At 37.5% G+C, this 22,697-nt stretch overlaps 1 protein-coding gene across 5 annotated transcripts in view; it reads right to left on the reverse strand.

The window, feature by feature from the left end:
* Positions 1-1,529: 1,529 nt before the first annotated feature.
* PLCB4 (phospholipase C beta 4) overlaps positions 1,530-22,697 on the reverse strand; it is a 379,157-nt gene continuing 357,989 nt past the window's right edge. For all 5 annotated transcript variants that reach the window (XM_054696412.1, XM_054696407.1, XM_054696400.1 and 2 more), the window contains 9 exons: positions 22,560-22,625; positions 18,867-18,982; positions 16,987-17,062; positions 14,983-15,158; positions 12,756-12,857; positions 7,595-7,652; positions 7,071-7,157; positions 4,139-4,175; positions 1,530-1,955 (listed from right to left, as the gene is read on the reverse strand). In XM_054696412.1, the coding sequence (XP_054552387.1) occupies positions 1,867-1,955; positions 4,139-4,175; positions 7,071-7,157; positions 7,595-7,652; positions 12,756-12,857; positions 14,983-15,158; positions 16,987-17,062; positions 18,867-18,982; positions 22,560-22,625 (807 nt within the window). In that variant the 3' untranslated portion in view covers positions 1,530-1,866. The remainder of the gene's footprint in view (positions 1,956-4,138; positions 4,176-7,070; positions 7,158-7,594; positions 7,653-12,755; positions 12,858-14,982; positions 15,159-16,986; positions 17,063-18,866; positions 18,983-22,559; positions 22,626-22,697) is intronic.

The raw sequence follows: 22,697 nt of genomic DNA on the forward strand, positions 1-22,697 counted from the left end.
AAAAATGAAAAATAATGTAAAAAATATATAAAATAAACTAAAAAAAAAAAAAAGAGCTATAGAACCGTGACTTGGCTGAGCTCCCAGCACAAGCCTTCTGGTTTGAGGAGACATTCAGAGGAGTCTTTGGAAATTAGCAATCCAAACGGGAAGCTACTTAAGAGCCTCCATTGTTTGTGTGACATTAGTGCTGAAAGATGTGTAGATGAACTCCATTGTCTTGCAGATAAAGAAATCTGGAATCAGAGACATTTCACAGAAGCCAGTTTGAATAGCAGAAATGAGAAAAAGAAAAACAAAGTATATCACACAGGGGAGTCAACCAGCATCAGTCTGTTTTGTGTCATTTGGAAAAGTGGGGGCATGAAAGGCAAAAAGTCTGCTATAAAACATCCTTAGGAGCAAATACTCTGACGGGCCTTCAATGTGTTTTAATTTTTTATTAGAGAAGTTGGAAGTTTAATTTCAATATTGATGGTAACATAATTTTTCTCTGCTTTGTTCAGAGGAACACACAGAATCAATTTGTACAAGCATATACAATCATTCAGTTGGTGTTTTGTTTCCTAAAATCAGTCATCTGATTAGTTCAGACCACGAGGTTCCCATGCGCTCCACTCTGGCCCCATGGCCCAAGTCCCTGCAGAACACTTTTTCATGCGCGGTCTGCAACACAACTACAGCAGGCTTAAGACCATGCAGATTAACACTGTAGCAAATTGTTTGATATTTAACAGACATAAAAAGGTTATTTCCTGATATGAAATTCTGAAAATCTGCATAAATATTTTTGTGTAAAATTAAGTTAGTTATGTATTTTTTTGAAACTAGAACTCGAAGTATCAAGAATGCCCACATAATTCATATACACATATATATAGACTTTTTCTTTATGCTAAAAGTCTTGATAGTCAAATTATATTCTGTGCCATACATTTAGGTAACCAGTATTTATTTGGCATTAGGTTAACTGTGTCTGGACGGATTAGTCTTAATTGGTGCTTGTGTATCATGCAAACATAGTTCTAGTATTCCTGTTTACTAATCTTGTCACGTGGCAATACTTAGATGATTTTGCTCTATAACAGTGTGAATTAAGGAGTATAAATACTTTATACATGGTCACATTTACAAACGTTTGCCAATAACCACTTCACAATCTTTATGGTGTAATAGTAAATTGAATATCTGGAATCGGCAGAAGCAATTCCTATAAAGCAACATCAGCTGTAAACTTTCTTAAATGTGCCTAACAAAGTTCTCCTTTGAGCACTGATGAATTTTGGCACAGGTACACTGTTCTGTGATATTTTTCTAATGGTCTAATAATTTCCACAAATTTTACAGGAAATTAGCTTCTTATGGCATGGTAGAGACATGGCACTTACTGATGAGGTAACTTAGATATAGAAAAATTCTGCAAAATTATTTGTCTAGCCGATCACCACTTCTGCTGATGAATTTGAAGACAGAGTTGTTATTCTCCTAGTGCATGCACTTGCTATGAAATTGCTAATGCACTATTTTTGCTGCAGCTCAAACATGTCCTAATGCATCACAAAGCAGAGTTGTTAACACCAAGCTCATTAACTTGTGATGGTATTTTATAGCAAACATGTTTAAGTTGTATTATCAATATTAAACTCTGCCTTACTGGAAAGAGTAATTTTTGCAGATTCATACCTACTTTTGGTTGGTCAAGGAAATTCAATACTCAAAATGTTAAATAGAAGTGTGTGAGTTTCTGTGGTTTCAGGTAACAACTTGTTATACATAAAGGAAACACAAAAGACAAAGGCGTTCGTCAATGGAATTTGTGTTCAGAAGTTTGAGTGTGATCTTTTGATGTTGTGTGGTTTAGCTGCTTCAGTTTGCATTTTGGAGTTTCACACCACTGTTGCTGGTCTGCGGTCCATCTCGGCTTCCAATTTCACCATCTGCTGCATCTCCTTCGCCTATAACATCAGAAACATAACCTTACATATTGAAATCTTCTCCTGAAGTCACACAGCAACCCTGGCCTCTCCTTTCCTGCAAATCTAATGCATCACCATATACTTGCTACTCAAAGAGTGGTCCATGGACCAGCAGGATCAATAGCTCTTGTAACCTTGTGAGAAATGCAGTCTTGGACTCTACCCTAGAACTACTGAATCAGAATCTGCATTTTGATAAGATCTCCAGAAAATTTTTACTCATATCAACATTTGAGGAGGACTTTCCTGTACTTTGTCATGAAAACTATTTGAAACAGATCGTCACATAAAACTGATTGTCTACAGGTTGATAGGCTACAGATAATATGATATCTTGACTACAGATAATATGATATCTTGACTACAGATAATATGATCAATTGTAGAATAAATGTTGTTGAGGTACGATTTATTTCAAGGCTGTATACAAAGAGCCTTGAATTTAATTAAAAATAGTTCCTTAAGAATTGAACTGATGGAGAAGTTTAGGTGGGAGCATACCACATTGGTTTGGTTGGAGTATCCTGCAAATAGAACTTTACAGGAATATGTAAGATTTTGGAATCCTACTGTCCCCAAACTATCACTATTGGGCCTCATATTCTTGGGGAATTAATTTTTTACTGACTATGCTAGAAGTAAACCTTGCTGAATCCAATCCAAAGACCGTCACTAAGACAACCAGCTGATTTGGGAGGTAGAAAGGAGTTGGGTGGGGGGCAGATAATTGTTTGAAAATAAAGGAAAAAATCAATCGTTTCATTTTAACTTTTACTTTCCAATTGGTTTCAATAGCCTTTTGCCCAACCCAGTTCATGTACTTTTTGAAGGAACAATAAAGCACTCCTTTTATTTTTAAGTGAAATACCACTTTATAATAAAGGACATTTAAGAATGGAAACATGCACACATAGAGATTTAACTCAGAGGACTCTGAAGACCTCCAATGTTATTCTTCAAGTCTGCTTACACATCCCAACTAAATGGAAGGTCAGTGGGAGGGTGTGGTCAACTCTGGAGACCATACTATTAACATGTAAATTTCCTAAATGAAGTCTTACTATACAATCTGTTTGACCCATGGACCATCTTCTTATTTTTCCTCCGTGACTTTAAATTTTATTTTGGTAAGGATGGCTATCAAAACACCAACGAATGATCTCTTTCCACCTAAATTTGGGATGGATGATTTCCTCTCCCCAGAAGTAATTTTTATGCCTGAAGTATAGTAATACTCTAATAGGAAAATGAAGAAATGGAGAAAAATATACAAACATAAAACTATGACACAAACAGTATTCATAATAGATGACAGTGAAACATTACCAGCACTGGAAATTGAATACTTCTACATTCAGGAAGTAGTAATAAAGGTTTCCCTATGCTTCTCCTCCTTTAGCATTTAAAGATGATATTAAATAGAGTTAAGAAAGAAGAATCGTGTGTGACATTAGAAGATTATTACAAGAGCTAAGTTCTCTTATGAGCAGAGTGACCATTCATTCCCATATGTCAAGGATAGTTTTAGTCTGTGTCTGTAGACCAGGCCATTAGGAACAGCACCCCCTTTCACTCTCAAATCTATGGTGGTTTGGAGCATAAATTACATGATCACATTATTTATAATGCGTGATTCAGGTCCTTGACAGACTAGATCCTGCAGAAAACACAAGAGAGTGACTGTATAATGACTCATGTATAATATTTCTGCACTCAGGCAGTAACTGCCATTAAAAACCACGAGTGGGCCACGAGTGAACTTTTAGTGGGGTGCTTTCAAAGTCATTGGAGCCATCTTAATATTTGCAAAAGATCTGACTCTGTGACCCAAGCCTAATCTGTGGTCAGTCTAACTGGCAATCATGTATCATTGTTCTTGATGCCTGGGGATGTCTTCATTCCTATGACTTGAATTTTCTGGGTCTGCAACTGGAAACACTGGCTCAAACTCATGCAGAAATAATTCTCCTAAAATGTGGGGGCACTTGAATTTGAATATTCCTCAGAAATCCAAGCATGAAATAATCAAACTTTTAAATCCAAACACTTGATAGATTAATTATTTATGACCAGATGTGAACCATACATGGAGATTGCACCGAGGTAACTGATAAGTCGAGAAGGAAAGCAAAAGTGCTTGCTTATCCAAGTTTGAGTCCTACCTTGCGTTTGGGACACTGCATGACAGGATTTCAACAGCTGTTTGTACAAAAATAGTAATGTCAAAATTGAGTCATACATACAAAACAAAGAAAATAAATGAATACTGAAGTGATTTGAGAAATGAATGCAAAACCATATACAGAAAAGCAAAAAGCTAAGAATAATAAAACATGTATACACCCATCAGTGACAAACTTTCCCCAAGTTGATCTCAACACAAAAAGGGAACAAAACAAACAACCAATGCCTATTAACCCAGACTGTGCTTCTCTTCCGTGGCAGTAAGTGGGGGATTTTTCCCTTCAGCGAGACCCCTTACCTCTCTTTATTAAATGATAGGACTGATGAAAAAAATCAATTGTTAAAACTTGGGTGTGATAGTAATGGAGCTGTTAATGCTTGAAATGGCACATGTCAAGACGGATGAGAAACTGTATGGTGGGGAGGTTTAGGAGAAAATGTATTAAGAAAAAAATTCCTGAGCTTCGGAATTTTAAATGAATGACTGACTGACCAAGTAGGCAAGGCCATTAGGAAGCTTCAAAAATACACATGAGGTTAGGATTCAGTCAAGACCAAAGTATTTTAATTCTTGAGTTGTTCCTGCCAGTGTCCTCAACAAGGTCTAGCTAATTAAGTTGATCCAAAGCTTTGCTTTGAGGAACTGGAAGAACTTATAGAAATAGGGTCATGGGAAGTGGAAGAAATCTTAAGGGGAGATAATATAGTAGAATGAAAAAAATTAATTTATTTTTGGCTTAGAAAAAAAGTATCTTGGAGCTTAACAATGGCTTGGGAGACTACTGGGTAACAGGTCACTGTTTTTGGGTAATTAAATGCTTTTTTGGTTTAGAAGGGAGCTCTCCTACATGGTTCTAGGCCTTGCCTATTATGAGGGAAGAAATGGAGTCACTGTGTCTATGAAAATATTTTAACACATAGAATAAGTATCTAAATTGAGATCTATTTGACCTTTAAATAAAAAAAAAATACTAGAAAAATGGGATTGAGTTTGCTATTGAACAGGCCAGGTCTTAGACCAAAGCTTAACATAGAAATTCAAATCCCAATCCTACATTTGCTAAAGCTGTCACTATAGCTTCACAGCTTCTTGTGTTCTATGCTTTCCTAAGCTTCTGTGACTCAAAGTATCAGTTGTGGGTGGCCGACATAACTTATGACATCTAAAAGACATTATATGAATTTTTGGAACAAAAGTCACTATCCTCCCAATGTGATCCAATCAACACAAATATCATGAATCCAATTTTTCAATGCAATAACTCTGGTGTGGTTTGAATTGTCCATGTCTTTGGACAAAAATTCAAAGTGGTTTGTTTTTTTTTTGTACTTGGCTTTGAAACTCAAAACACTAGGTAACTATATTACCCATCCATCTCTGATATACACCACTATTGTAGTGATGAGTAATTTTTAGCACATTTACATTCTTTAGTCAAACTTGTTGCTAAGCAACCCAATAATTTCTAAGTAGTTTCTTAATTTAGTTAACTGAAACATAACTGTGCCTTACCTTCACTGTGCCTTCTTATAAGGCATCCTTATCCCCATTTAGCTCCTTGTCACTAAGAGGATCCTAATATTTTGGAGATGGTGACTTTATCCTTATTCACATTTCCCTCCCCTCTCCCCTAGAATACTTTCTCAGAAGTGCTTTTAGAGAGAAAACATAAGGTAGGTAATTTGTACCAAAACATGATGTACCTATGAGTTGGTCAAATGAATTGGACTCAAGGGACAATAAACACTTATTATCCCCCTGGGGATCTGTGGACTGTTCATGAGTATAGAAGCAATTAGTTGAGAAGGAAATGTAAAACATAACTCAGAGGTGTGTGGATGAATAAAGCTCTGTCTACCAAAACATAAACAATCTGAAACTACAGTTGGATTTGTTTGTTACCAATTGCAATACAAAAAAGAGAGAGATTTTATGGTTATGTTTTACTTTCTTGAAAGTATTTTTTAGCATAAGTCCTATTTAAATGTTCTTCACTGGCAGCCATTTCTCTGAAAAAAAAAAGATAACCTTAAATAGGACTGCTTTACAGTTGGGAGGATAGGAAAGAACATTGCAGTACAATACATATTTCATCAAAACCTCTTTATAGTTTCTAGATGGAGGTAAATTATCTAGAAACAATAATTTCCAAACCAGTTACATCTAAAGAGTGAAATTTAAACTCAAACTGAAATTTAACCTGCTAACGGTCATTTTGCTGCACAAGCTGAAAGTATTTCCATCAAACTGAAATGAAGTTGTGGATGTTTGATGGGCTGGAGCATACCTGCTTTAAGTAAACACCTTGATCTGGGTGTTGGTAGAAGCTCCATGGCCTAACTGAGCTGTTGCATTTTGGATAGTGCTTTACTTACATGTACTTTTTAATTTAGTGTTTTGCCTTGCTGGGAAAAAAACACCAAAATACGGTAACCACTCACTTTAGGTGGTTTGCAGAGTTGGGTGACTCATCTCTCCAGGTCCTGCTTGTAAGCAGTCAGAGGATTTTACCACTTCATTTTAGATAGGGGTGGTTTCTCTTACTCGCTTTTAAACATAACATCACATGCCCCTAGCTTGCAAATTATAAAGTTACCTGAAAATGGAGAAATAATTTGTTACTTGTTTCTTTCTCCTTTCAGTAATGTCATTCTTAGAACCTCCAAAATTTCTTCGAATGACGACTTTTGATTCCTTTTTTCTCCACAACCCTATTTCTCTCCCACTTCAAAAAAGAATACTTTCTGTTTTCGTTGGGTGAAATGGGAAAAACACAGTAATAGGCACCAAATCTTTGTAGCCGTCTATTCAGGCCACTCGCTTGGACAGATGGGTTGCTGGGGGCTGTGGCATTTGCCTCCCAAAGCTGGCTGGCTGCTAAGTCATTTGATGCCATTTAAGTTGAATACCTGCTCATTCTGTTTCTCTAGGAATTCTAGGTGTTCAAGCTGGACTTTTTTCAACTGATCCATTTCTTTGGACTGTTTCATTGCGAGCTGCAAAAAAAAAAAAAATTCTGATAAATTTTGGGTTGTAATCTTAAAACTTATGGATGAGGGGTGACTGTTAAATTTACAATTTAAGTAAGATGATAATTTAAAAAGAAGGAAAAATAGTCTAAATACTGGGAGAGTTTAGACCCATAATTTTTATTGCAAGAATCTTTCCTGCCAAAATCTTAGGAAATAATAGAGTAGTTATGCATGATCAAAACCTGGCTTCTTTCTTTAAATTAAACGGTGCCGAGTAATTACCTCAAAGATTTTAGAGAAAGATTACTTTAAGCTTTGAGGGAGAAGAGAAGAACAACAAAAGTGCTACATGTATAGAATAGCAAATTAAGCAAATTAGCTAGAAATCTGATATTTAAGCAGGAGTTATTGTTTATGGTTTTTAAAAGGAAGCATGCCAAGAAAAATTATAAAATACTTACTCTCTTTCTTTCTTCCAGGAACTTTTTAGTGTTGCTGCTATTTAACTCCCTGACTCGCCTAAAAGTAATAGGTACAAATAACAGTTGGCATGACATCAAATGGAAGAAACATGATATTAAATAAGAATGATATTCCATTTAAATTCTTTCCTTCTGATTTTTATTTTTATTGTATTGTAAAATTTTTAAATGTGCAATGTACAGAGATAATAAAAAATATGTGTGCCTATTATAATAATTATATTATTAATGCATATATACAATTTACTCATATTAGTCGATATTAATATTTGGCCATGTTTTTCTAATTTTTTTTTAAGATTTATTTTTATTTATTTATACAAACACTGGGTACAGTCAGAAGCACGGGAGGGTGAAATAATTCACCAGAGCCAGAGCAGGGAACAGAACAGGCAGACTGATGAAATACACTGCTGAGGGGAGCAGAGGGCGGGGCAGGAGACATCTGCGCACCATGTGGGACTTCGCAGGCAGCCGGGGATCAAACCAGCACTGCAGAGGCTGCAGGCAGCTTCGCAGCCCAGCCCTCAACTGCTGTACCACCAGGGGAGGCCCTTTCTTATATTTTTTAAGGAAATAAAATGTTAGAAATATAAAGTTCTCATTCTGGTCCTCCCGATTCCATTTCATTCCTTTCTCTCTCTTGAGAGGTAATCATTGTTCTGAATTTGGTGTGGGCCTTCCCATCCATGTTTTAATCTTCTTATTAATAGACACGTGTCCATATGTAATATATGCAAGAATTTTCAAACTTTCACAGACATACAAATCACCTGGAGATATTATTAAAAAGGAAAACTCATGCCATTCATAGCAACATGAATGGAGCTAGAAGGGATTATGCTAAGTGAAATAAGCTAGACGGAAAAAGAAATATTGGATGGTTTCACTTATAGGAAGAATATAGGGAACCAAATAACATATCAGGGGAAAAAACATAATAACAATACAATACAACAAAACAAAACAAACAGAGACAATTATAAACCAGAGACATCCCGCAGGGGAGGAAGAGGGAGAGGGATCAGAGGGAGGGACTGTGGTGATGGTGCAGGGGAGCATTAGTGTAGAAAATTCTATGGGGACTACATCTGAGGGGAAAAAAAAAGCAAACACTTTAAAAATGAACAATGACTTTATATATATATATATATATATATATGTATGGACTGTTATATATATGTGGACTGTTTCATTGTGAGCTGCAAAAAAAAAAATTCTGGTACATTTTGGGTTTAAAACTTATGGATGAAGGTGTGATTCCATGGGTCTGGGCTGGACCTGAGATTCTGCATTTCTAACAAGTCCTGGTGATGCTAAGGCTCCTAATATATATTGTTTTGTGTGTTTTTCCAAGTTTATCTAAGTACTAACATATTCTGGTCTTCCTTCTATTTTTCCACCTGTGAATAGATTACCCTATTTCCAGCTTGCTATTAATGAAACTTTGGTGTTTTCCAGACAGAGCTACAATGATGAGGTGCACAGGTTCCCGCCATGTTTGGCACATTAAATATCTGTCGACTAAATAAATGAATGATGTAGCTAGTCATTCATTATTTTTATGAGTTTCACATTTTATTTTTTAGATTCCACATATAAGTGCGATCATACAATATTTGTCTTTCTCTGTCTGACTGATTTTATATAGCATAATGCCCTCAAGGGCCATCCATATTATTGCAAATGATAGGCTTTCCATTTTTCATTTTTTAAAAAAAATTTTTTTAAACATTTATTTATTTATTTATTTATTTTTTTTGTGGGACCCTCGCCAGTGGCCAGGGATCGCACTGGCACTGCAGAGGTTGCGGGCAGCCTCGCAACCCAGCACTCAACCGCTGCGCCACCAGGGGAGGCCCTGGGCTTTCCATTTTTTAAAATAGCTGAATAATATTCCATTATATGTACATGTCACATTTCTTTATTCATTCAGTGATAGACACTTAGAGCATTTCCAGGTTTTGGCTATTGTGAACAATGCCTGGGGGAGCACCTCTTTCTTCCAGATAATGATTTCCTTTCCTTCTGATAGATATCCAGAAGTGGGATGCCCGAATCACTTGGTAGTCCTAGTTTCAATTTTTTGAGGAACCCTCTTAATGTTTTCCATATTGGCTGTACCAGGTGACATTCCCATAGATAGTTATGTTTTCTCTACATCCATGCAGTGTGTTACCTCTGGTCTTTTTGATAACAGCCATCCTAATAAATGTGAGCCTTTCTAATATTATCTTATTATGGTTTTGATTTACATTTTTCTTGATTAATGATACTGAGCATCTTTTAATGTACTTGTTAGCTGTTTATATGTCTTCTTTAGAAAAATGCGTATTTTGGTCCTCTGCCCATTCTTAAATTGGATTAATTATTTTTGGTTTTTTTGCTACTGAGTTACTTGAGTTCTTTATATGTTGAGTATTAACCCCTTATCTGATATATGGTTCACAAATATTTTCTCTCATTCTACTGGCTGCCTTTTGATTTTGTAGGTTTGTTTTCTTTGCTGGGAACTTTAGCTACTTGCTGCATATTGATAAATAGTGCCTGAATTGTCATTCAGAGCTATACATCATACAATTTCTGTTGAAATGTCTTCTTTGATCCAAGAAGTGTTTATCAGTTTCTATATGCTTTTCTTAGCTCTCCCATGATATTTATTAATTTGGCTTTCCAGTAGTTTAATAAAGTAGTTTAAAATAAATTTTAATAAATATGCATATGTAGAAGTAGGTACATTAGAAGGTAACCATTTGGCATAGAAAAATTTTCTTTTAAAAATCAACCGTTTTTAGATGCTTTAAAACCACCTACCACTGGATACAGAGTTATAATAAATAAGCATATTAAGACTAAATAAGGAAATTAAATGAAAAGCTTGCTCATTAAAGCACCAGTGAGTCATTATTTAAGACAATTTGACCTTCATGGAGTTAAAGTCCACTTTAAAAACTGATATATAACTATTTAATAATTATATTTATTATGTTGAATTCTAATATTTCATTTTGGGCAGTCAAAAGTAATTCACATTAATGAGGCTTTATTTTTTTTTTTAATTTTTTTTAAGAGGCCTGCATTTTTATTTATTTAGGATTTTTATTTATTTGTTTGTTTGTTTGTTTTGTTTATACATGCACTGGATACAGTCAGAAGCGCGGGAGGGTGAGAGAATTCACCAGAACCAGAGCGGGGAGCAAAGCAGGCAGAAGGACTGAAGTACACTGCTGAGGGGAGCAGCGGGCGGCAGGAGAGGTCTGCGTGCCATGTGGGACCCTCCTCTGGTGGCTGGGGAGCAGCCGGGGATCAAACTGGTGCTGCAGAGGCCGCGGTCAGCTTCGCAACCCAGCGCTCAACCACTGTGCCACCAGGGAGGCCCAATGTGGCTTTATTATGGCTAGAACTTTTTATGTTGAATTATTGTGGAATTCCATATTCCATTTGTGACCCATTAGTTCCAAACCATATTTAACTCAAAAAACTTAAGCATGAAAATGTACTGGATGGTATTCTGCTTTATATCTTACCATATTTCAAGGTCAACACTATTTATCATTAACAATTGAGAAGTGTTTTAGAAACCAATGACATTAAGGTAGTGGAACAGCAGTTCTTGCTGTGTTCAAAATAAGGAAGTAAACAATGAGGGTCCATAAATGATCTTGTAGACTGGGAAGTTGAAACAAGGTAGCTGGCACATTCTCTAATTGCTCAGCTGATGATTAACAGAGTTGATCAACTTGAAGTCCTAAACTTCATGCTGATATTTTAACCCCAAGATAGAATCTTCACTTTCTTCTATATTTTGTGAGGCATAAGCAATCTTTATGTGGGTTATGAACTTTAGCTAGTCAACTTCTAACCATCTTATTTCTCCAAAAGAAGGAACCCTGCTGTGTTTGGCCACGGGTGTGTGAACTAGGGTGTTTTTTTTTTAAAGATTTATTTATTTATGCATACAAGAGGTGGGCTGCAGGCCAGAAATGCAGGGGGTGAGAGGATTCACCAGAGACAGTGGGGAACAGAACAGGCAGATTGACCGAAGTACACTGCTGAAGGGAGCAGTGGGCAAGACTGGAGAGGTCTGCTGCACCATGTGGGTAGCTTCCTGGCCGGCTGGGGATCAAATTGGTGCTGCAGAGGCTGAGGATTGCTTCATAGTGCAGTGCTTAACCCCTTGCGCCACCAGGGAGGCCTGAACTAGGTTTTTTTTTGTTATGAAGCAACTGGCACTTATATCTTCAAAGGCTTCTAGAGGCAGATAATGAGCCTGGTAGGTAAAGATGCTATTTGTGGTTACTGGGAATCTCCCTTTCTTGGGTAATAAGACTAATGCCCTCTTGGATCCTCTTTACTGATTTCTGCTAAAGGATTTGCACCTGGGACCTTCTCTGGAGGTCACATAGTCTTCCCCCAATTGCTGGAGGCTAGTGACTTACTAACACTCAAGTACAAAATCCAGATACACTTGGCTCAAAGATGGACAGATCCTGAGTGCGGGTTGCACACCAGAGCCTGGGATCAAGTTACAGATGGACTGCAGGTGAGCCCAAGTCCTTGCTCAGCCCCTCCCTCACCCCTGCTGCTTCCTGCATTCCCCTTCTCTGAAGATCACTTTCTCAGTACATCACATGCAACCAAATTCCTGCTTCATTCTATGTTTCTAGAAACTCTAACCTAAGACAAGGAGAAGCCAGAAAAATTGGGATGTAGTGGTGGTCTGTAGACAAAGACAGTGCAAGGCAATCAAAGGAAGAAGCTGCTCTTCAAAACTGGCCCACCCAGAATGGGCTTACACCTGAGCAGGTGAGTTGCTTGCAGGATGACCTAGTGGAATGTGGGGAAGATATTTTGGAATCATATTCATTATTATGCCGTACTGCATACAATTTTGTTTACAAATGAACATACATGTATTGAACGTAAATTTATTTTTCTGGTGTTACGAAACAATCAGTATTATTGTTCAGGCAACAATACCACATTTTCATAGCAGTTAAAATAGAATTCTTAACCAAAACGCACAGTTTTTTTTATATTTTAATGTTGAGTAGGTATGTATTTATACATGTAAATGTTGCTGAGTTTGTTTATGTTGAAATCAATGCTATCTGACTGCTATGAGTGTTCTCAGACTTACCTTTCCCGTTCTGCTTTATTCTTGATAGATTTATCTTGGCTAATGGCTTTGCTGTTTTCCATAGAAATCTTAGCCTGGTGTGCTCGCATTTCCTTGCTTTCCCTACATATTAGAAATTAACAGGAGGAGAGGGGGTTGGGGAATTAGTGTTTTGTGGAATTCAGTTGAGACGATGAAAAAAATTTGGAGATGGATAGTGGTGATGCTAGTGTAACAATGTGAATGGACCTAATGCTGTACACTTAAAAAAGTTAACAAAGTAAATTTTATGTCATGATGTTCAATTATTATAAAGAAATTTAAAAACACACAAATGGTACATGCAACAGTAGGACTAGGTTTATTATTTTCCCCATTATTGAGCTCGCTGAGCTATTCCATATTCTGTGAAAGGAAGGGAAGGAGACCCAACCCACTGGATGCTTCTTCCTGAGGGCGGTGGGTCACCTCGTGGTAATGGAACAGCAATTTTTTTTTCCATAAAACCCAAGAGTTTTCCCATTGTATTTGAGATAAGATGGGTGAGTGAGGGGAAGAGAGAGAGAGAAAGAGAGAGAGAGAGAGAGAGAGAGAGAGAGAGAGAGAGAGAGAGAATGTTCTCTCATAAGGTGACCTAAATAGTATTTGCACCACATCAAAAGGGATGAACAACACTGAAATAGAGAGTTCCTCGTTAGTGACCTTAGGGCCACACAGGCAGGAATATTGATACAAATTCACGGGCCCCAGAAATGGCCTTCAAATATTCCTACAAATTTTTAGTAAATTAACTATTTCCTTACTCATTCATTCAACAAGAAATTACCAATAACCAAATGTTGTAGATAAACACTTAGGAGGCAAGAGGCAAGATTTTTAAATCAAGAACGACAGCTGTGATTTTAAAAAGGAAAGACAACCACAAGATGTTTAAGGAAAAGTATAAATACTGCCGTTGCTCTGAAAAGCACTCTGCCACAGATCTACTTTTTAAGTTAAATTAGTAATTAGCTTATGGTCTCTTCAAATGACATACTAAGTATAGGAAAAATTAGTTTACTTTGTTTTTTCTTTTGGACAACGCCTATGGTTGTGGGTTAGTTTTTCTTTCTTTATTCAACTACAAAAAAAAAAAAAGATTTTGAAAGAATGCTTTATCCTGTGGAGTATCTTTGAATGAAGGCAGGCACCTAAAATCTGATTATGCACCAGTGGGTCAAAGGCAGAGTGATGGACAGAATGTTCTGTGTGCTATATTAAGAGCATTTCTAGAGGGAAAAAAAAAGAGACAATTTTTAACCCCACACAGCCAAGTGAAATACTTTAAAAGTGAACAGGGAGTAGAACATAAGCCACAGGAAACAGCCTGGTGCTCTTCATTTAGTTGGAAACTATAGCAAAAACACTTTATGTCTGAAGACTATGTCCAAAATAAGATTGGGAACTTGAGACCAGATAATTTAAGCAGCTAGCATTTAAAAAGCGTTTTTGTTTGAGTTGTTTGTATAATGCTTTTATCTTCTCCTCTTTTGTGTGTATCAATAAACCCTAACTGTAGCATGTAGTTGGCATTAAGTGAAAAGCAAGCAAACTGCAAAAAGTTGTGATGAAAAGACATAATTGACATAAATACTCTTCTGCCAGGGAAGAAGTCCAGTTCATCATTTGCAGTGTTTGAAATGCAATATTCAATTTGCTCAAATGGGGAGACCAAAATAAACTGAAACTTCTCTGCTGCTTTTTGATCAAGCGCCTCTTTCTAAAATTCATACAAGTCCTACTAGCATAAAAAGAAGAGTGTTTCCACATTTACCATTGAGGGGGTCAGACCAACAGCTCTGGGAGCATTACTCACTGGTCTTGATCTCTTTCTGGGTCTAATCCTAAAAGATTCCAGACTATTTTCAAAGGCCAGTTGTAGCCCTGTCACTCCAGATGCCTCCATGACCACTCCAGAGGTGGCAGAGCTCGTTGGGGCTCGATGCTTCTGTGTCTGGGACAGTTTTTAGTATGTATCATATGCTACTTGCCATTTGACTTGTGAGCGAGCTGTCTTACCGATTCTCACAAACTCTTTGAAGGCAGAGGACATTTCTTATGTTGCCTCTTGCTTTCACTAACCATAGGATCAGACATACGGAAAAGCTCAGTACTATATGTCAAGTGGATTTCACTTACTACCTTCGCTCACAAACACACAACATTAAAAAAATGGGGCATCGACGCTGGGAGTGGCTTGCTCCCCTACCTATCATGGGATAGTTTCAGCTGCTGGGTTTGCTGCTCGTGGGCGTTGATCAGCAGCTTTCTCAGCAGCTCGCACTGCTGGCTGAGGTGCAGGTCTCGGATTTCTTGCTCCTCGGCGCTGTGGGTGTTGATCATTTCTGACCACTCCTTTGTGTGCTGTGCCACAATCTCTTTGACCTGTGTGAGACAAAGGGGACGGTGTCACTTGGGATTCTCAAGCGCAGTTAAGAACTGAAAGCACACTATTAGGCATGCATTTCATCTCTCCCTCCCACTAGTGAATCAAGGAACACCTATAAACTGGCCAAAAGTATGTTGTCATCAATGGGATCAGGAAGTCATTGTCTATTAAAATAAATCAATCACTTTAGCACTGAAATTTAACCAGGACCTGTTATTTTGCTGACTAACTTGCCAATACTCTGGTTTGTCTTGGCCTTGGCCTTTTTTATCAATTCCATCAGAATTCTCTTCGTTACCTCATGCTTTCCCAGCTTCATTTGCAGAAGGCCTCAGGACTGTGTGTTCTCTTATGTCTGGATCAGTACTTATTGTGTCAACCCTAACAGACACTGGGGTGAAAAGTCTTCCCTTCCAGGTATCCACGGTCTTTACAAAATGGTTTTGAAGCTCTTCCCGTGAAGAGCTAGAGTCTAGTTCTCCACCTCCTAGGAACTGGCTGACCTGTGACTTGTGTTAGCCAATGAGACATTAACAAATGTGATACAAGCAGAAGTTGGGACACTGCTTGCCCTTTGGATACGTCTGGGCTCCTGAGCCTTCTCTGTGTTGTAGCCTGTGCTGTAGGAGGATGAGAGGCCATGTAGGAAAAATCACCCACTAAAAACCAGATTATCTGAGTGAGGCTGACAATCCTAGCTGACTACAGACCCATACTTGAGGCATCCAAAATCAGAAGAACCACTTAGTTCAGTAGAGCCCCAATGTGACCCTCTGATATGTGAGCTCACACATGGTGGTTGTTTTAAGCTACTAAATGCTGGCATGGTTTATTTGGAACAAAAGGAAATGGATATAGTTGTCAAGGTTTCTACTTTTCTATCTAGGCAGAGCAGTAAAAAATCATAGCATGTTTGCACTGATGTTCATTCTCAAACATTCTAGTTAAGAAGAGAGGAAGAAGGAATAGGGAACAACTCCCAAAGACATATGACTTCCTGTTTCTATAGACTTAGTGGCAGAAGAGACAAAATAGATAGCACCAAGGAGGGTTTCTGCTTGAATTACTTGGCTGGCTCGTGTATGTGGTGGGGTCACTGGGCTAATGACAGAGCTGTATGTGGACTGCATGTGAAGGCTGGCTGGTTTGAGCAAAAGCTAGAGCTGGGAGCTTTCCTTAAGGTTTCTTTTTAATTTTTCTTTTATAATTATTGCTGGAAGGATTATTTGTGTTCTTGATACGAACTTAGCCATTCAATTCTCCAAGAGTCCACAAATATAATTGATCTCCCCCAGACTCCTATATCCTTAAGTCTGGGGAAATATGAGTAATTAGTTTGATCTCCTAGAATATCAGCACTTGACATTTTTTTCATTCCAAACTTTCAGAGCAATGTGAAGATGGCATATGAAAAGTCAGTCAACTCCAAAATTGAGTGATTTTTTGTGATATATTTAATGTTACTTTTATAGGGCAGTATATTTTATACAGATAAAATATAGGGCAGTCTATATTTTATACAGATTTCCTTTCAGTGTACTCAGGGATTGTTTCACATGAAGCCTCTAAGGTATATGTGTGTGTGTGTATGTGTACACACACACACACACACACACACACACACACACACACATATATATAAAACAAGCATATTTCTACAGATGAAGGAAAAGTTCCATGAAATGGGTCTTCTCAAAGTTAGTGAATCTGGGACAAATGTGAACCCTTGGATCCTGACATTTCTGATTTATGCTAGGTATTGCTTCTAAAAAATTACAAAGTATATTCTATAAGTTGCTGGTAGAGAAAAAGTCATTTTCTTACCTTCGACTTGTGATCTGATGTTAGTGTCTGAATTTTAATTTCTGTTTCTTTTTTCATTTCGAGACAATTACTTCCCCTGAAAATGGAAAATCACAAATACATGCCAAACGTTACATATCTTCCCATTCCCGCAGGCTTTGCTACATAGCTTTCTAATGAAGACAATTCGTTCATCAAATATGGGATGCCACGGCTCATTGGGTAAGATCACTTTTCTAGCAGTAGATGCATACCTTATAAAATATCTGTATCGTGATTACTCAATTCAACCACTACACAAAGAGACACTTCAGACCTAACAATTATTTCATTGTTAAGGGTCTGTAGTCAGTTTCCATTCTGGTGCCTGATTTTCTTACAGCTATTATTATTTATGCAATAAAATATTATTTGGGATGAAAACTGGAAAATGAGTCCCCAGTTTTGAAATGAAATTTTAATTCTTCCATTTTGGTTACAAAGCCAAGTTTTTGTCTTTTTACACAGCCAGCAGGGGAGAAAATAGCATTTCTTGGCATCATGGCATAAATTTTGCTTTGTATTCTATTGTGAATGGGGAATATATACTAGGTAATTGCCCAGCAGACATTACTGCTTATTTCAGTGGTTATTTTTTTCCTTTCCAAACATCCATATCATTGCCGAAACCAAAACAGATCCTGAGCTTCTGTCTTTAGCATATATGTGCTGATTATTATGGCCCGAGTCAGAACGCTTCATTATATTATTGGTAATGAGAAGCATTAATCTAAACATGGTAGGTCTCTCACCGAATCTATTACTTCTTTTTTTTTCTTTCCCAATTACTAGGAATTTTATTTTATTTCATTGTCTTCCATTTCATGATTTTAAATTATTAATTTTGTAGTAACTTCTACTATAATATTCTACATTATGGTAAGAAATCAGATCCTGAGGCAAATATATTAACAAATATCTACTACAATGTGATCAACTTGGATTACTCCAAGATACAAGGAAACGCAAAATTTTGATACTTGGTATAGAAGATATATATCAAAAGAAAATATTTTTAAAAATAATGTTATTTTACAAACTTTGTTACCAGGTTTAAACAATTATCTGTCACTTCTTTTTCTTGAGTATGAATTTTCCCACCTGCCTTTAAATTCAGCTTAATGCATTTTATTTTATTTTTTTAGTATTTTATTTTATATAATTCTTACATCATTTTTCATTTTTGCACAATGTATGCATTTTCATTTTGGTTATATTCCCCATACAATTGCACCCCCACCCCCCTGCAGTGTGTCTCTGGTTTATAGTTGCTTGTTGATTTTGATTCTATTACTTCTTAATGGCTGGCACTGAATATATGTCCCCTCTAGTGTGTTATTCAGTTAGCTTGCGGCTTGAGGGATATCTCCCTCTGGTTTAATTCTAGACAAAATCATTCACAGTAAATGTGATGATAGATTTTATTCAACAGTCTTATCTGTTAGTTACATAGTCTTGTAAAATTAAAAATCGAGATTGCTTTCTTTTTCCTCTAGTGTACCACCCTCAGTATTTGTTTTCTGGCTACACAAAATGATTTCTGTAATTCTGAATTGTCCCAAATTTAGCTTATCCTTCCATCGCTCTTCTATTCCCATTCACCTTAAAGATACTTGAATGGAGAACACATAAGAGAAATAGTTATTATGTCATTAATTAACAGCTGCAGAAATAGAAAAAAAACTCATCTTTTTTACTTTAATTATTGCCTCCAGTTTAATGATTCTCTTATTTTCCAGGAATAATTTTTAATGATGAAGACAGAGTCAAGACTAACTTTTCCTAAGCCTAGACAGGGCAGCTGCACTGTGGGAAAAAGACAATATAAAAAAGCAAAAAACTTCTGGAATAACCAGTGTTACCCCTTCTTCTTCATTGCCTTCTCTAGAATCTTCTCATGTGTTGACTTCTCCTTGTCATACTGCGCCACAATTTTGTCAACTTGTGTGCAATGTAACTTCTGCATCGTACTGTGCTCCTGAACAGGGAGAATTTTCAGTTACAAACTGGACTTTTAGAGGGGCCGATAAATTGTACCTCACTGGGGCTGGCATAATTTTCAGTAGTTTTGCCAGAGTGCTGGCTTGAAAACCAAGAGTAACAGAGTCTGAGAAAGAGAAGGATTTCCAATCTCTCCCCAACCTAAGAGTTTCGTATATAGGTGTATCTGCAATAAGGGCATCACCAGCCTCTGTCTAATGAACACACCAACCTCAAAAGCCAACCCTGCCTACCTGTGGGCAATACCATTCACCCCAAAGTCCTTTTTTTCCCACATATATGTATCCATAGGCCTTTTATCCATCTGTTTTGTCCTGCTATCCAACATACCTAATTAGGCTCCTGCCCCTTCTACACATTGGTCTGCAAATATCCAAGTTCAGCCCATATTTCTTCTCTTTTACATGTAAAATAACTATTCATCATGTGGCATAGCGTCTAAATGCTGGGCACATTTTGGAAGGTCTTAGATATCCTCATTACCTAATTAAAACTGCCATTGTGGGTTGCCACCATCAGTTGATGTTGAATACCCATCATTTGATATTGTCACCAGCTTTCTTATCTAGATGCATTTACAAGGATGACAGAATGTTTAGAAGCTCTGGCTCTAGCTTTGCAGATATCTAAAATATTTTCCCATTTGCTTCATTCAATCACTGAAATTGGGCTGTAAAACCTTGAAAATACGTATTTCTTTATAGGCATTATTTCCATAATTTGGCCACAGCCAGTGAGACTTATCTCAAATTAGATTTCTTTAGCTGCTCAGCACCCAAATGGAGAAAATTGGTACAATCAGTAATCTCCTGACTCTAAATGATATTTGAGGTGATATCCTAGTCTTACTCTTGAGAAACTTAACTGGAATGATATTTAAGATTGGAATGGATCGAGTCATTGATTATATAACTCCCCTCACAGGCCTATTTCTTTTGCTTGCTTATTTTCAAAGTATATGAAATAGTGACTTAGTGATTTAGTTTAAAAAAATTAATTTTCTAGGCTCAACTTTAGCAAACCTAATTCATGAACATCTTCAAAAGATTTCATAAAATATAAATGGGAAAAGGATTTTTAACTTTGCCAAGTAGTTCTACTGAAACTCTAAAAAGATTTCATAAAATATAAATGGGAAAAGGATTTTTAACTTTGCCAAGTAGTTCTACTGAAACTCTAAAACGATTTCATAAAATATAAATGGGAAAAGGAATTTTAACTTTGCCAAGCAGTTCTACTGAAACTCTAAATTTTAATTGGTTTTTCAGGCATCTGATGGTCATGTTGCAAATTGGTAGCCCAAAGGATGCATCCAGTCTGCAGAAGTAGTATTTATTTATTTTTGTTGTGCTACCTGGCCTTTCAACAAAAAATTGAATTAATAGCTAATATCAAAAGATCATGTGATCAGAAAATTCACATAAGACTGCAGATTTTTTGATTCTCCTTTACAGAATGCAGCTGGCCTACAGACTTTAGGCATCGATGGTAGGACCCTAGTCTAAACTCCTTTTTTTTAAAAAAGATTTATTTATTTATTTATACAAGCACTGGGTACAGTCAGAAGCGTGGGAGGGTGAGAGAATTCACCAGAGCCAGAGCAGGGAGCAGAACAGGCAGATTGACGAAGTACACTGCTGAGGGGAGCAGCAGGGGCGCAGCAGGAGAGGTTTGTGTGCCATGTGGGACCCTCGCTGGTGGCCGGGGATCGAACCGGTGCTGCAGAGGCTCGAACCAGCGCTGCAGAGGCTGCGGGCAGCTTCGCAGCCCAGCTCTCAACCGCTGTGCCACCAGGGGAGGCCCCCTAAACTGCCTTTTCATAGGACCAAGGGTTCCACGGTTTCCATACCTGGCCTATTTCCTTCATTACTTCCTGCTTAATCCCTATGGTATTTGAGCTGAATGTCTTCTAACATGTTACTAGTTATCTAAGTTTGGGTTTTACATTTTTTTTAAGGATTTAATAAGCCTGCCTGTCTCTTAAGGAAAGTAACCCTAGTTCTGGAGCTTAAAGAGTCATTCTTTAGGGTGGGATGACTGCTATTTTGTTCTGCTTTCTTTTATTCTTCTTTGTCTCATCTAATGGATATTGGAATCACATTTCCATTTCTAGAGTGAGAGATAACTAGAAGTCTGACTGCTGGCTGCATTCACAGGGTGAAAAACAATCGACCACTGCCATTTTCCATAAACCGGGCATTTTAAATAGCACCGTGATCTTATTTGGGGCTCAAATGGTCATTCCCCCTGTAATGACTTCTGACTATCCTAACAGCATATTACCTATTTCTACATTTTCCTTTTGTAAGTGGCAGATCCTCATATTCATATCAGTATTCCTTCTCTCTACTTTGCAGCTAACCTTCAGGTTTGGAAATAAGCTTCTTTTAGGATCACACATTTATTTCTTAAACCATGGGGCCTTAGTTCATGTATTCTCTGCTTCCCTTTAGGTCTGAGAAGTGGCATTATTTCCCCAGGCTGATATGCCCCATATTCACTGAATATGGACTAAGCACTGGTCTCTGCTCTTACTAACAAGTTTCAAGGTTGAGGTGCTACAGCCCAGATCACCTACTCTTCCCAACAGGTTATCTGTTCTTTAAGAGGCATGATCTGCATTTTGCAGGCAATTAGTATGGCTTCACAAAGGAGCTGAAGGACAGTAAAGGGGGGCACTCTTTACATAGGGGAGGAACTTATTTAGAATGTATTTCCTAGGCCTCTCTTGGAAACTGTAACTAAATTCAAGGGGTCCAAGAATGTGCATTTTTGGCCCTTGGCCCAAGGGCAGTATCTTAAAAACTAGTCCAAAAGGGCCTCCCTGGTGGCCTAAGGGCTATTCTCAGCACTTTTACTGAAATGGTCTGAGTTTGATCACTGGCCAGGGAGTTGATCCACATGGCACAACAGATCTGTCCTGTCTCACCTGCTGCTCCCCTTAGCAGTGTATTTCAGTAGATCTGTCTGTTTTGCTCCCCACTCTGTCTCTGGTGAATCCTCTCACCCCATACACCTCTGGCCTGTACCCCAGTTCTTCTATGCAAAAATAAATAAAATATTAAACAAATACATGAAAAAACTAGTCCAAAGAACCCAGGATAGTCTTGAGAGACTCATGATTGCTCTGAAAATTTAGCTGTTACTTGACCTAAGGAATTTTAAATGCTACCTTTAAAAAAATACACACTGAAGCTTTTGTAAAAGTCCACACAAATTTAGATGGTAGGATTTAGGGCGATTTATGAAGGTATAGCTGTCCAGTTAGCTGGTATCAGTTTCTAGACAGTGTTTTGCTGGTGAGAAATGTAGTGGTCCATAACACAAAATAATAGCTTGAAGTTTTCACCAGAGAGCTAAAAAAAGTAAAAAGTAGGGCCTCCCCTGGTGGTGCAGCGGTTGAGCGCTGGGCTGCAAGGCTGCCCGCAGCCTCTGCAGCATGGGTTTGTTCCCTGGCCACTGGGCGAGTGTCCCACAAAAAAAAAAAAAAAAGTAAAAAGTAAACAAGGAAACAGATTGCACACACACATGTGAGCACACAAAAAACACTGTACCTTTGCATGTTTCTTTTTTAAAGAGTTTAGCTCCTTCTGCTGTTTCTTTAAATGCTTCAAGTAAGCCTGTGGGAAAAACAAAGAGAATCCAAAATAAATTTCTGTAGCCACACTTGGTGGCAAACAAAAAAATGTGTA

The sequence above is a fragment of the Talpa occidentalis genome, unplaced genomic scaffold, assembly GCF_014898055.3.
Source record: "Talpa occidentalis isolate TD23 unplaced genomic scaffold, MPIMG_talOcc4v2.1 talOcc4.10, whole genome shotgun sequence".
NCBI classification, from domain to species: domain Eukaryota; kingdom Metazoa; phylum Chordata; class Mammalia; order Eulipotyphla; family Talpidae; genus Talpa; species Talpa occidentalis.